The 14018-nt window shown below is 38.2% G+C and overlaps 1 protein-coding gene across 1 annotated transcript in view; it reads right to left on the bottom strand.

Moving 5' to 3' along the window:
* The window catches only part of DNAH8 (dynein axonemal heavy chain 8), a 333978-nt gene that overhangs the window by 89749 nt on the left and 230211 nt on the right, over positions 1–14018 (bottom strand). Inside the window, exon 81 of the mRNA XM_082412562.1 lies at positions 12362–12564. Coding sequence (XP_082268688.1) covers positions 12362–12564 — 203 coding nt within the window. The remainder of the gene's footprint in view (positions 1–12361; positions 12565–14018) is intronic.

The following is a 14018-nucleotide window of genomic DNA, read 5'->3' on the forward strand; positions in this document are numbered from 1 at the left end:
CCTAGAGAAATGGAAATAAAGACAAAAATAAACAAATGGGACCTAATGAAACTTACAAGCTTTTGCACAGCAAAGGAAACCATAAACAAGAAGAAAAGACAACCCTCAGAATGGGAGAAAATATTTGCAAACGAAGCAGCTGAGAAAAGATTTATCTGCAAAATATACAAGCAACTCAATATCAAAAAAACAAACAACCCAATCCAAAACTGGGCAGAAGACCTAAATAGACGTTTCTCCAAAGAAGATATACAGATTGCCAACAAACACATGAAAGGATGCTCAACATCACTAATCATTAGAGAAATGCAAATCAAAACTACAATGAGATATCACCTCACACTGGTCAGAATGGCCATCATCAAAAAATCTAGAAACAATAAATGCTGGAGAGGGTGTGGAGAAAAGGGAACCCTCTTGCACTGTTTATGGGAATGTAAATTGATACAGCCACTATGGAGAACAGTATGGAGGTTCCTTAAAGAACTAAAAATAGAACTACCATACGACCCAGCAATCCCACTACTGGGGATTTACCCTGAGAAAACCGTAATTCAAAAAGAGACATGTACCACTATGTTCATTGCAGCACTATTTACAATAGCCAGGACATGGAAGCAACCTAAGTGTCCATCGACAGATGAATGGGTAAAGAAGATGTGGCACATATATACAATGGAATATTACTCAGCCATAAAAAGAAATGAAATGGAGGTATTTGTAGTGAGGTGGATGGAGTTAGAGTCTGTCATACAGAGTGAACTAAGTCAGAAAGAGATAAACAAAACCGTATGCTAACACATATATATGGAATGTAAAAAAAAAAAAGGTTCTGAAGAACCTAGGGGCAGGACAGGAATAAAGATGCAGATATTGAGAATGGACTTGAGGACCTGTGGAGGGGGAAGGGTAAGCTGGGACCAAGTGAGAGAGTAACACTGACATATATACACTACCAAATGTAAAATAGACAGCTACTGGGAAGCAGCTGCATAGCGCAGGGAGATCAGCTCAGTGCTTTGCGACCACCTAGAGAGGTGGGATAAGGAGGATGGGAGGGAGACACAAGAGGCAGGGGATATGGGGATATACGTATGCATATAGCTGATTCACTTTGTTATACAGCAGAAACTAACACAACATTGTAAAGAAATTATACTCCAATAAAGATGTTAAAAAAGAAAAAAAAGGAAAAGAAACAATAGTGCAGTGATAAAGTGTCCTAGTTCCTCCTAAAGGGATATACATAACAATATATCTTTGAGTTCTTCTTATAGGAACTAATGCCCCCACCTAAGTGGAGGATGGTAACTTCAGGCTAAGTACCTGATTCTTGGAACACCACCCTGTTACCTCACCACTAACCAATCAGAAGAAAATCCCACACCCTGCAGCCCTCACCCCAAGTTTTGCCTTTAAAAACTCTTCTTCAAAAACTATCAGGATGTTTGGGTCATTTGAGCATGAGCCTCCCCATACTCCTTGTTTGGTCCTTGCAATAAACCTTTCTCTGCTCCAAACTCCAACATTTCAGTTTGTTTGGCCTCACTGTGCATTGGGCACACAAGCTTGGATTTGACGGCAATTTGTGTTTTAATTTTATTTATGACATACAGAAGTTTTAAAACTTCATCCAGTCAGACTATCTTTTCCTCTGGTTTGGGATTCTGGTATTATGATTAAGAAAATCTTAGCCACCCCAATAGTATCAATATATTCTTTTTATTCTTTTATAGTTTAAACCATTTAAAACCTTAATCAACCTAGAATGTACTTTAGTTTTATGTGAGGTAAAATTCTTTCTTTCTTCTGAAGTTAACCTGCAATGCCAACACTCTTTATTGACTAATTCATTTTCCTTCCACTGATTTAAAATGTGAATCTTATCACAGTCTTATCACAAGCTATTGTATATACTAGAGTCTAATTTGGGGCCTTTCATTTTGCTCTATTGATCTGTTTATCTCCTCTGAGCCAGTTCTACACTGATTAAGTTATTGTCATTTGATAAATTTTTAAAAATCTGATTGGGCTTGTTCCACATTATTCTTTTTCCTTTTCAAGCTTTCTTGGCTATTTTTGTCCATTTATTGCTCTGGATGATCTACGATCCCTCTACTATCCAATTAGGGGAAAAAATGCTATTGGAATTTCAATTAGACTTGCATTCAATTTATAGATTAATTTAGAGACTACTGACATCTTTACAATATTGAATCTTTATACTGGGAATGTGGTTTAACTCTCCATTTATTCTAGTCTACTTTCATGTCTCTAAGAAAGTTTTATAGTTTTCTTCTAATAGGTATTTTAAAGATCATTTCTCAGTTTTATTTTTATTGAGAGAGTGAATGGGATTTTTACATTTTATTTTACAAGAATGCTCCATTGATTTTTAAAATATATTTATTTTGCGACCAGCCACCTTACTGAACTATCCTGTTAAATCTAATAGTTTTCCAGTTGATTCATTTGTGTTCCTTAGTTAGACAATTATACTATCTGAGAATAATGATGATTTTTGTCCCTCTTTTCCAGTAGTTATATCTTTTATTTATGATTCTTACAATACATTAGCTATATCCTCCATAGCAATACTAAATGAAAGTTGTGATAGCAGACATCTTTATCTTGTTCCTGACTTTAACGGGCATGTCTCTAGTTGTTCACCAAAAAGCATGAAGTTGTTTGAAGTTCATATTCATTGTCATATTATTACAATATTCTTCTATTCCCATTTATTTATTTATTTTTGGTTCAATTGGGTCCTCATTGCTGCACACAGGCTTTCTCTAGTTGTGGCGAGCAGGGGCTACTCTTCATTGTGGTGTGTGGGCTTCTCATTGCAGTGGCTTCTCTTGTTGCAGAGCACAGGCTATAGGCATGTGGGCTTCAGTAGTTGTGGCACGTGGGCTCAGTAGTTGTGGCTCGTGGACTCTAGAGCACAGGCTCAGTAGTTGTGGTGCACAGGCCTAGTTGCTCTGCTGCATGTGGGATCTTCCCGGAGCAGGGCTTGAACCCATGTCCCCTGCATAGGCAGGCAGATTCTTAACCACTGCACCACCAGGGAAGTCCCTATTCCCATTTTTTAAAAACCAAATACGAATGTTGAATTTTTATAAAATGCCTTTTTAGCATTTATCAAGGTAATAATATGATAACTTAAGGAAAAGTCATTCACTTATTCCTGTGATGAGATTTCTTAATACTGTATCTTTCTCAGATTTGTCTATGCATCCTACTTGGTCAAGGCACATTATTAATTTCTGCATGTTATTTTAATGTTACACAGAATTCTTACTGCTTGCCTTTTGGTTAAGGTCCTTACATTTATACTGATAAGTAGGATTAATCTGTGGTTTTCTTTTTTTTATACAGTGAGTATCTTGGTCTGTTTTTGATATCAGGATAATGCTATTCCCTTAAAATAAAGAGGAAAATGTATCCTCTTTTTCTGTGTATGGAATGGAATATAGCAGTCAAAGTTTTAAAGGACTTAGCAAAAAATCATCCAAGCCTAGTGTCTTTGCTGAGGTAATAATTTTAAAACTTCTAATATTTTTCATCTTGATTATTCATCTATTCAGGTTTTTCAACCTTTTCTGAGAAAATTTTTTAAATTTATATTTTTCTACAAATGTCCATTTTAATGAGATTTTAAAACTTTATTACCATAATTATATACCATTATTTAACTTTTTTCATCTGTATACTTTGTTATACCCATTTTCTCATTCCTACTTTTATATATTTGTGGGTTTATATTTTATTTGTTTGTTCTTTTTCATTCATGTTTGGATTCTATTTTCAAATCCATCCTTCCTTGGGACCCAAGCTCCTAGTATGATTTTCTAATGCTAAATCCATCTGTTTTCTCCCTCTTTCCCAGGCACCCAGTGCTTTTGTGCAGACTTTATCTTCTCTGAATCGCTCACCACAGAGCCTGACAGGTTCCACAGTGAGAAGTTTTCCTTCTTCTCTTTTCTACAAAAACCTATTTGATTTGGTCCCATCCCTCAAATTGCTGTCGGGTAACTGTTTAGTTCATCCACTAAAGGCAGTGAGAGGGAATAAAAGAGAAAGACCACTGAAGTGGAATTTGGAAGCCCAGAGATTAAGTCCTGAATCGGATATGCCACCAACTAGCTCTTTGGCCTTATCTCCAGACCTGACTTTCCCCAGCTGTAAAATAAGGTACTTTGATTTCAGGATTTCCAGAATCCTATTCACTTTGAAAATTCTATGATTATCTATTATCCAGTTATCCAAATAAAATATCTCTAGTTGAGATGAGATTAATATGTCATTCTGTCTACATAATACTTTCATTTTCACAGCTATTTGGGGGATGTTTTAACCCAAAGCAGTGAACAGCATGATGCTTCCTAACATTCCTTAAAAATGAGTGAAGAGTTCTTTATAAAATTCACTGGATCCTTCAGTGTCAAAATTAAATCTACTGTGCTTCCTAACAAAGCAACCAATAGAAGCTTGAACAATTTCTGGAAAAACTAAAGTAGTACCAAGAAATGGAATCACCACATTGCCAAGCAAAGCAGTATGATAACATATAATAATACTAGGTGATTGATAGCACCATTCTGGCCTTATGTATTTATTTAAAGTTATAGTTATAGTTATAATTTCTCCCAAAGGACACCTTGAGTTAATTTCTTAATTCTGTTCTTAAACCCTTGTCCTAGACAACAGCATTATTTTGAGGTAAACTTGAAAGGGTAACCCTAGTGGGAACTGCCCTTCTTCTATGAACAGTATCCCATTTTAAGAAGTGTCCTCCACACTAGCTCCATATATGTGGTTCTTGCTATGAACTCATTTACACAGCAGCAGTTCACTGATTGGCCCAGAAAGGAGGCATGACCAAAGCAAAACCAATGAACTTCTTCCTTGGATATTTGGACCTGGGACCAAGAGTAAGGGGAATTTCCCTGGTGAAACCAAGCAGGACCCCATGGGGCCATCCCAGGTACAAAAGCCCCTCTGCATTCCCTGTTTTTTGAAAAATGCTTTAGTCTCATAGGCCTTCCCTGAGTTCCAAAACACAGACTCAGGCAGTTACTAATTAGGGAAGTGAGGGATACAGAAACAAAGGAAAAGCAGTTAAGCAAGAAAAATAACGACAGCTTAAACAACAGTCAGTGATAAAACAAAGTCCTAGGTCCTCCTCAAGGAATATACATAACAAGGTCTGATGCATATCTTTGAGTTATTAGGAAGAAACTAAGACCCCCATCCAGATGGCGAATGGTGACTACATGAAGACCACAAGCATGGAGACCCCAGCCTGGCTGGAACCAGAGGTTGATGATTAAGATTTCCGAAACACCACCCTGTTACCTCACTATCAACCAATCAGAAGAAAGTCATGCATCCTGCAGCTCTCACTCCAAATGTCACCTTTAAAAACCCTTCCCTGAAAGCCTTTGAGCATGAACTGCCTATTCTCCTTGTTTGGAACCTGCAATAAACATTGTACTTTCCTTCACCACAACCTGGGTCAGTAAATTGGCCTTGCTGTGTGGTGGGTGAGTGGACCCAAGTTTGGTTCGGTAACACTGGGAGTGCTGAACGTACTGAACATTTAGGTAGTGAAGCTCATGAGCCAACAGAAGCCATGAGTTCTGTCACATGGAGATGGGTTGTGGCAAGACAGAAAAAAGGAATCTATATGCAGAGAGAAGTGGGGCATAGAAGCAACTGGACAAAGATCCATGGAGGAGTCGATCTCAGAGAGATTTGCAAACTCCAAGGCTATGAGAGAAACACCACTCTTAGACTAATGCAGATGATTGGCAGACTGCAGTGAATATCAGAGCAAAACAGCCTACTTTAAAGGTGGTTAATGAGACTTAACCATGAGTACTTGCCAACAGAACATTGGAGCTCTCTGCACTGGGTGTCAGTGTTCAGACAGAAGAAAGCGGCCATTCAAATATGGATCCATATAGAACATAGAACAGTGTGGTGCCAATGAACAGAGCAAAGTCAGATGAGTAAAGAAGGGGTGAACACAGACCATGCTACCATAAGCTAACAGTTTACAGTAACTTCTTAGTGAAGAGGGACATGTGGCAACTACTTAAAGATGACTAAATTAAATTTGTATCATGTTTACATTAACTAGATAATAAGTTCAAGGTTTTATTTCATACAGTAGATTTAGGGATTCATAATCAATCACTTTGATAATCTTTATAAAGACATAAATGAATTAACCCTACAAGGTATAGTTATAGCGAGCTGAACCTGGACAATCCCAAATGGCAATTCCAACAACATTCAGATTTTCAGCACATTAAGAATAAACTGCCCAATTCTATCAAACACTGAGAAAAGAGCTAACACCTATCCTTCTCCAATTCTTTCAAAATATAGCAAAGGGAGGAACACTCCCAAACTCATTCTACAAGGCCACCATCACCCTGATACCAAAACCAGACAAAGATGTCACAAAAAGGAAAACTACAGGCCAATGTCACTGATGAACAATGATGCAAAAATCCTCAACAAAATACTAGCAAACAGAATCCAACAGCACATTAAAAGGATCATACACCATGACCAAGTGGGATTTATCCCAGGAATGCAAGGATTCTTCAATATACGCAAATCAATCAATGTGATATGCCACATTAACAAATTGAAGGAGAAAAACCACTGACATATATACACTACCAAATGTAAAGTAGATAGCTAGTGGGAAGCAGCTGCATCGCACAGGAAGATCAGCTCGGTGCTTTGTGACCACCTAGAGGGATGGGATAGGGAGTATGGGAGGGAGACCCAAGAGGGAGGGTTTTGGGGATATATGTATACGTATAGCTGATTCACTTTGTTATACAGCAGAAAGTAACACACCATCTTAAAGCAATTATACTCCAATAAAGATGTTTTAAAAAATTAAAAAAATAAACCTCCCGCCTATATACAGCCATCCCAGAGGAAGATGGTTCATTCTTGATAAGACGTGCTCTGCATCACTCAGGTCCTTGTTCTTTAGTCCTGCTGACTCACAACTTATGGGTTTATAACTCCTTGCCCTACCTCCTCCCCCTGGAATAACTTTCCTTCTCTCCACCACCACCTCCCAATTTTTATCTATTTTTTAGATACTACTCAAAATATCATCAATATGATGCTTTCCTCTATACCCCATGCAGTCTGGCTAGGTCTGGATCTTATAATCAGGCATGTCTATATAACTTTGTTACAACAGTTTGTCAAATTGTCTTCTATTACCTTTTTACACATCTGTCTTTCCCAGCTATGTTGTATTCATCTCTGTACTCCCTGAATCTAGCACACTGCCCCTACTAAGGGGTTACTGAATGAAAGCATGAATGAATGAATCCCTAAATTACTATGCATTACAATAAAATGGTTACAGTTTTTCAATTTGTGATAAAACAGGCGTTGTTATAAATCCATATAGACATGGCAGTAAAACTTGCTCCTGAATGTTCATTCTTGCTACTCAGTTATCCATGTAGTATGGATATCTGCTTACAACTTAAAAGAAAACCAGAGGGCCGCCTTCAAGATGGCAGAGAAGTAAGACATGGAGATCACCTTCCTCCCACAAATACATCAAAACTACATCCACATGTGGAACAACTCTTACAGAACACCCACTGAATGCTGGCGGAAGACCTCAGACTTCCGAGAAGGGTCTTGATGCTCTGGCCAGGTGTTAGGCCTGAGCCTCTGAGGTGGGCGAGCCGAGTTCAGGACACTGGTCCACCAGAGACCTCCTGGCCCCAGGTAATATCAAATGGCGAAAGCTCTCCCAGAGATCTCCATCTCAATGCTAAGACCTAGCTCCACTCAACGACCAGCAAGCCACAGTGCTGGTCACCCTATGCCAAACAACTAGCAAGACAGGAACACAAGCCCACCCATGAGCAGAGAGGCTGCCTAAAATCATAATAAGTTCACAGACACCCCAAAACACACCACTGGATGTGGTCCTGCCCACCAGAAAGACGAGATCCAGCCTCATCCACCAGAACAAAGGCACCAGTCCCCTCCACCAGGAAACCTACACAACCCACTGAACCAACCTTACCCACTGGGGGCAGACACCAAAAACAACAGGAACTACGAACCTGCAGCCTGCGAAATGGAGACCCCAAACAAAGTAAGTTAAGCAAAATGAGAAGACAGAGAAATACACAGCAGATGAAGGACCAGGGTAAAAACCCACCAGACCAAACAAATGAAGAGGAAATAGGCAGTCTACCTGAAAAAGAATTCAGAGTAATGACAGTAAAGATGATCCAAAATCTTGGAAATAGAATGGAGAAAATACAAGAAATGTTTAACAAGGACCAAGAAAAACTAAAGAGCAAACAAACAATGATGAACAACACAATAAATGAAATTAAAAATTCTCCGGAAGGAATCAATAGCAGAATGACTGAGGCAAAAGAACGGATAAGTGACCTAGAAGATAACACAGTGGAAATAACTACTGCAGAGCAGAATAAAGAAAAAAGAATGAAAAGAATTGAGGACAGTCTCAGAGACCTCTGGGACAACATGAAACGCACCAACATTTGAACTATAGGGGTCCAAGAAGAAGAAGGGAAAAAAAGGGGGGCTGAGAAAATATTTGAAGAGATTATAGTTGAAAATTTCCCTAATATGGGAAAGGAAATATTCAATCAAGTCCAGAAAGCACAGAGAGTCCCATACAGGATAAATCCAAGGAGAAACATGCCAAGACACATATTAATCAAACTATCAAAAATTAAATAGAAAGAAAAAATATTAAAAGCAGCAAGGGAAAAGCAACAAATAGCATACAATAGAATCCCCATAATGTTAACAGCTGATCTTTCAGCAGAAACTCTGCAAACCAGAAGGGAGTGGCAGGACATATTTAAAGTGATGAAAGGGAAAACCTACAAACAAGATTATTCTACCCAGCAAGGATCTCATTCAGATTCGATGGAGAAGTTAAAACCTTTACAGGTAAGCAAAAGCTAAGAGAATTCAGCACCACCAAACCAGCTCTACAACAAATGCTAAAGGAACTATTCTAGGCAGGAAACACAAGAGAAGGAAAAGACCTACAATAACAAACACGAAACAATTAAGAAAATGGTAACAGGAACATACATATCGATAATTACCTTAAATGTAAATGGATTCAATGATCCAACCAAAAGACATAGACTGGCTGAATGGATACAAAAACAAGACCTGTACATATGCTGTCTACAAGAGACCCACTTCAGACCTAGGGACACATACAGACTGAAAGTAAGGGGATGGAAAAAGATATTCCATGCAAATTGGAATCAAAAGAAAGCTGGAGTAGCAATTCTCATATCAGACAAAATAGACTTTAAAATAAAGACTATTACAAGAGAAAAAGGAGGACACTACATAATGATCAAGGGATCAATCCAAGGAGAAGAAATAACAATTGTAAATATTTATGCACCCAACATAGGAGCACCTCAATACATAAGGCAAATGCTAAGAGCCATAAAAAGGGAAACTGACAGTAACACAATAATAGTAGGGGACTTTAACACCTCACTTTCACCAATGGACAGATTATCCAAAATGAAAATAAATAAAGAAACACAAGCTTTAAATGATACATTAAACAAGATGGACTTAATTGATATTTATAGCACATTCCATCCAAAAATAGCAGATTACACTTTCTTCTCAAGTGCTCATGGAACATTCTCTAGGACAGATCATATCTTGGGTCACAAATCAAGCCTTGGTAAATTTAAGAAAATTGAAATCGTATCAAGTATCTTTTCCGACCACAATGCTATGAGACTAGATATCAATTACAGGAAAAAATCTGTAACAAATACAAACACATGGAGGCTAAACAATACACTACTAAATAACCAAGAGATCACTGAAGAAATCAAAAAATACCTAGAAACAAATGACAATGAAAACACGATGACCCAAAACCTATGGGATGCTGCAAAAGCAGTTCTAAGAGGGAAGTTTGTAGCAATACAATCCTACATCAAGAAACAAGAAAAACCTCAAATAAATAACCTAACCTACACCTAAAGCAATTAGAGAAAGAAGAAAAACAAAAAAACCCAAAGTTAGCAGAAGGAAAGAAATCATAAAGATCAGATCAGAAATAAATGAAAAAGAAATGAAGGAAATGATAGCAAAGATCAATAAAACTAAAAGCTGGTTCCTTGAGAAGATAAACAAAATTGATAAACCATTAACCAGACTCATCAAGAAAAAAAGGGAGAAGACTCAAATCAGTAGAATTAGAAATGAACAAGGAGAAGTAACAACTGACACTGCAGAAATTAAAAGGATCATGAGAGATTACTAGAAGCAACTATATGCCAATAAAATGGACAACCTGGAAGAAATGGACAAATTCTTAGAAAAGCACAACCTTCTGAGACTGAACCAAGAAGAAATAGAAAATATCAACAGACCAATCACAAGCACTGAAATTGAAACTGTGATTAAAAATCTTCCAATAGGGCTTCCCTGGTGGTGCAGTGGTTGAGAATCCGCCTGCCAATGCAGGGGACACGGGTTCGAGCCCTGGCCTGGGAAGATCCCACATGCCACGGAGCAACTGGACCCATGAGCCACAACTACTGAGCCTGCGCATCTGGAACCTGTGCTCCGCAACAAGAGAGGCCGCGATAGTGAGAGGCCTGCGCACCACAATGAAGAGTGGCCCCCGCTTGCCGCAACTAGAGAAAGCCCTCGCACAGAAACGAAGACCCAACACAGCCAAAAATAAAAATAAATAAATAAATAATAAAAATCTTCCAATAAACAAAAGCCCAGGACCAGATGGCTTCACAGGCGAATTCTATCAAACATTCAGAGAAGAGCTAACACCTATCTTTCTCAAACTCTTCCAAAATATAGCAGAGGGAGGAACACTCCCAAACTCATTCTGCAAGGCCACCATCACCCTGGTACCAAAACCAGACAAAGAGGTCACAAAGAAAGAAAATTACAGGCCAATCTCACTGATGAACACAGATGCAGAAATCCTCAACAAAATACTAGTAAACAGAATCCAACAACACAATAAAAGGATCATACACCATGATCAAGTGGGATTTATCCCAGGGATGCAAGGATTCTTCAATATACGCAAATCAATCAATGTGATACACCACATTAACAAAGTGAAGAATAAAAACCATATGATCATCTCAATAGATGCAGAAAAAGCTTTCGACAAAATTCACCACCCATTTATATAAAAACCCTCCAGAAAGTAGGCATAGAGGGAACTCAACTCAACATAACAAAGGCCATATATGACAAACCCACAGCCAACATCATTCTCAATGGTGAAAAACTGAAACCGTTTCCTCTAAGATCAGGAACAAGACAAAGTTTCCCACTCTCACCACTATTATTCAACATAGTTTTGGAAGTTTTAGTCACAGTAATCAGAGAAGAAAAAGAAATAAAAGTCATCCAAATTGGAAAAGAAGAAGTAAAGCTGTCACTGTTTGCAGATGACAGGGTACTATACATAGAGAATCCTAAAGATGCCACCAGGAAACTACTAGAGCTTATCAATGAGTTTGTTAAAGTAGCAGGATACAAAATTAATGCACAGAAATCTCTTGCATGCCTATACACTAATGATGAAAAATCTGGAAGAGAAATAAAGAAAACACTCCCATTTACCATTGCAACAAAAAGAGTAAAATACCTAGGAATAACCTACCTAAGGAGACAAAAGACCTGTATGCAGAGAACTATAAGACACTGATGAAAGAAATTAAAGATGATACAAACAGGTGGCGAGATATACCATGCAGACGTAGAGAATGGACTTGAGGACATGGGGAGGGGGAAGGGTAAGCTGGGACAAAGTGAGAGAGTGGCATGGACATACATGCACTACCAAATGTAAAATAGCTAGCTAGTGGGAAGCAGCCGCATAGCACAGGGAGATCAGCTTGGTGCTTTGTGACCACCTAGAGGCGTGGGATAGGGAGGGTGGGAGGGAGATGCAAGAGGGAGGAGATATGGGGATGTATGTATATGTATAGCTGATTCACTTTGTTATACAGCAGAAACTAACACACCATTGTAAAGCAATTATACTCCAATAAAGATGTTAAAAAAAAATCAGTATGTGGTAGATGAGTGTGTTCCTCTCTGCACAAAGGTATCTGTATCACACACTCACTCCAGGAGATCTGAAAGGGGAGGAAAGAAGGAGTTTAATAGTGTTCTAATATTTATGAATTTTATCAATGTATTTATAAGACTACACTATAAAATTATGAAAGGCAAAATTGGAGGCAACAATATGGAGGTTTTGCTAAATTTCATAGGTTGCTGATCATACCCAGCTTCAGTTTCTTGGCCAATGCGTCAACTTGAACTGTGGGATCAGATCCCATGGACAGAAAACATATCAGAGGTGTTCGTGTATCACTTTCTTCCCAAGTTTTCTCCAGATTTAAGATAACTGGTTCTGTGTACTTTTCCTCCAAAGAATCTGCAATATACTTTCTTGCTTGAAAAACAGTACGGTCTGGGCACCAAGACCTAGAAATGCACACATGTTAGAGGAAATAAATTCAGGTTTTTAAAATTCTATCTAATGCTAAACACATAAAGAACACATAGTTAGTTAGCAAAAGGATAATGAGCTAATCTTCCCTTATGCAGATATGTGTAAGATGGATGGCAAGGTTTTCTATCCTTGAATGAATGCAAGTTTATTCATGTAGTTTTGATGCTAGGCATTGGCAAGGAGTAGGTCAGAGCCAGTTCTGTTGCCAGTCTAGAAGAGAACTTAGAAGTCAATTGATCCAAACATCTCATTTTCAGAGGAAACAGCAACTACTCTGAAGCTTTAGTTATTTTCTTTTTAAAACACATCAGTGATTATCCCTAGTAACTAAGCTATCAGCTTCAGGTAAGCAATTCCTCATTCAAACTAATACACAGGAGCACATTCATTCTTTGACAAATATTTATGGAGTGAATACTATACATCAGGCCCTGGTCTTGGTGCCAGGGACTCAGCAGGGATGCAAGGGGAGGTGTTCTCTGCCAGGTCCAGTACATGATGGGGGCTGGCCTGCTGCATACTCGAGGTTCTGCAGTCTTCAGAGGGAGATAATGTGTCAACGGTGTTAGAAGTAGCTTGATCAGCAAGCATTTATTTAATACCATCTGTGTAGCCTACACTGTAGCAGGTTCTACACACAATGACACATTAAATAAATATCATTTGATATTTTTAGATCACAGACAAGCTCTATGGATTCTTATTTGTTAGTAGATTGCATTATTCATTTGACATAGATTCAATTTTAAAATGATGGATATAAGACACATCTATTCTAATAAAAACAAATAGCCCTTTTGCAGTCTGCAGGTCCTTAGGTCATCACTGCTGACAGCTCTAATCACTCTCAAAGAGTGACAACAACCAGGAAACAACTTTTCTAAGAAAACTCAGGGATATAACATTAGGAAAGACAAAAACAACTCCAACATAATCCGACATCTTTTTGTTATTCTCTTGGTGGTTTCATCTCCCCCAACTCTACCCTTCTGTCTTGCCCACCACACACACACCCCGCCACACACACACACACATCTTCCAATATAGAAGCCTTCTTTGAGCTACTGCATGTTGAGAAAACATGAAAAGTGAGAAAGAAAAGGAAGAATATTCTTCCTCAACATCACTTTCAAACTTTTGCTTCCATTTTAATAGCCAAAACAGCATTTAGATGTTTCAATAGCACAATATTCTTGGTTTTAGCTTAAAATCTAATTGCCTTGTAACTCTGTGAGATCTATTCTTTTACAGAAGTAAATTCAACAATAAACGATTCACTCAATGGTAAATGATGACCAAAGTGAATAGTAAGAACATATTTTTCATACGTGTTTTGCTAAAAGCACTATCATTAACACGTTATCAAAATATACCTTTCACCATTTTATTTGCCATCCCAAACTTCAGTTTGGAAGCACATACATCT

This window comes from Balaenoptera physalus (genome assembly GCF_965194825.1).
Source record: "Balaenoptera physalus genome assembly, chromosome: 11".
Lineage (NCBI taxonomy): Eukaryota > Metazoa > Chordata > Mammalia > Artiodactyla > Balaenopteridae > Balaenoptera > Balaenoptera physalus.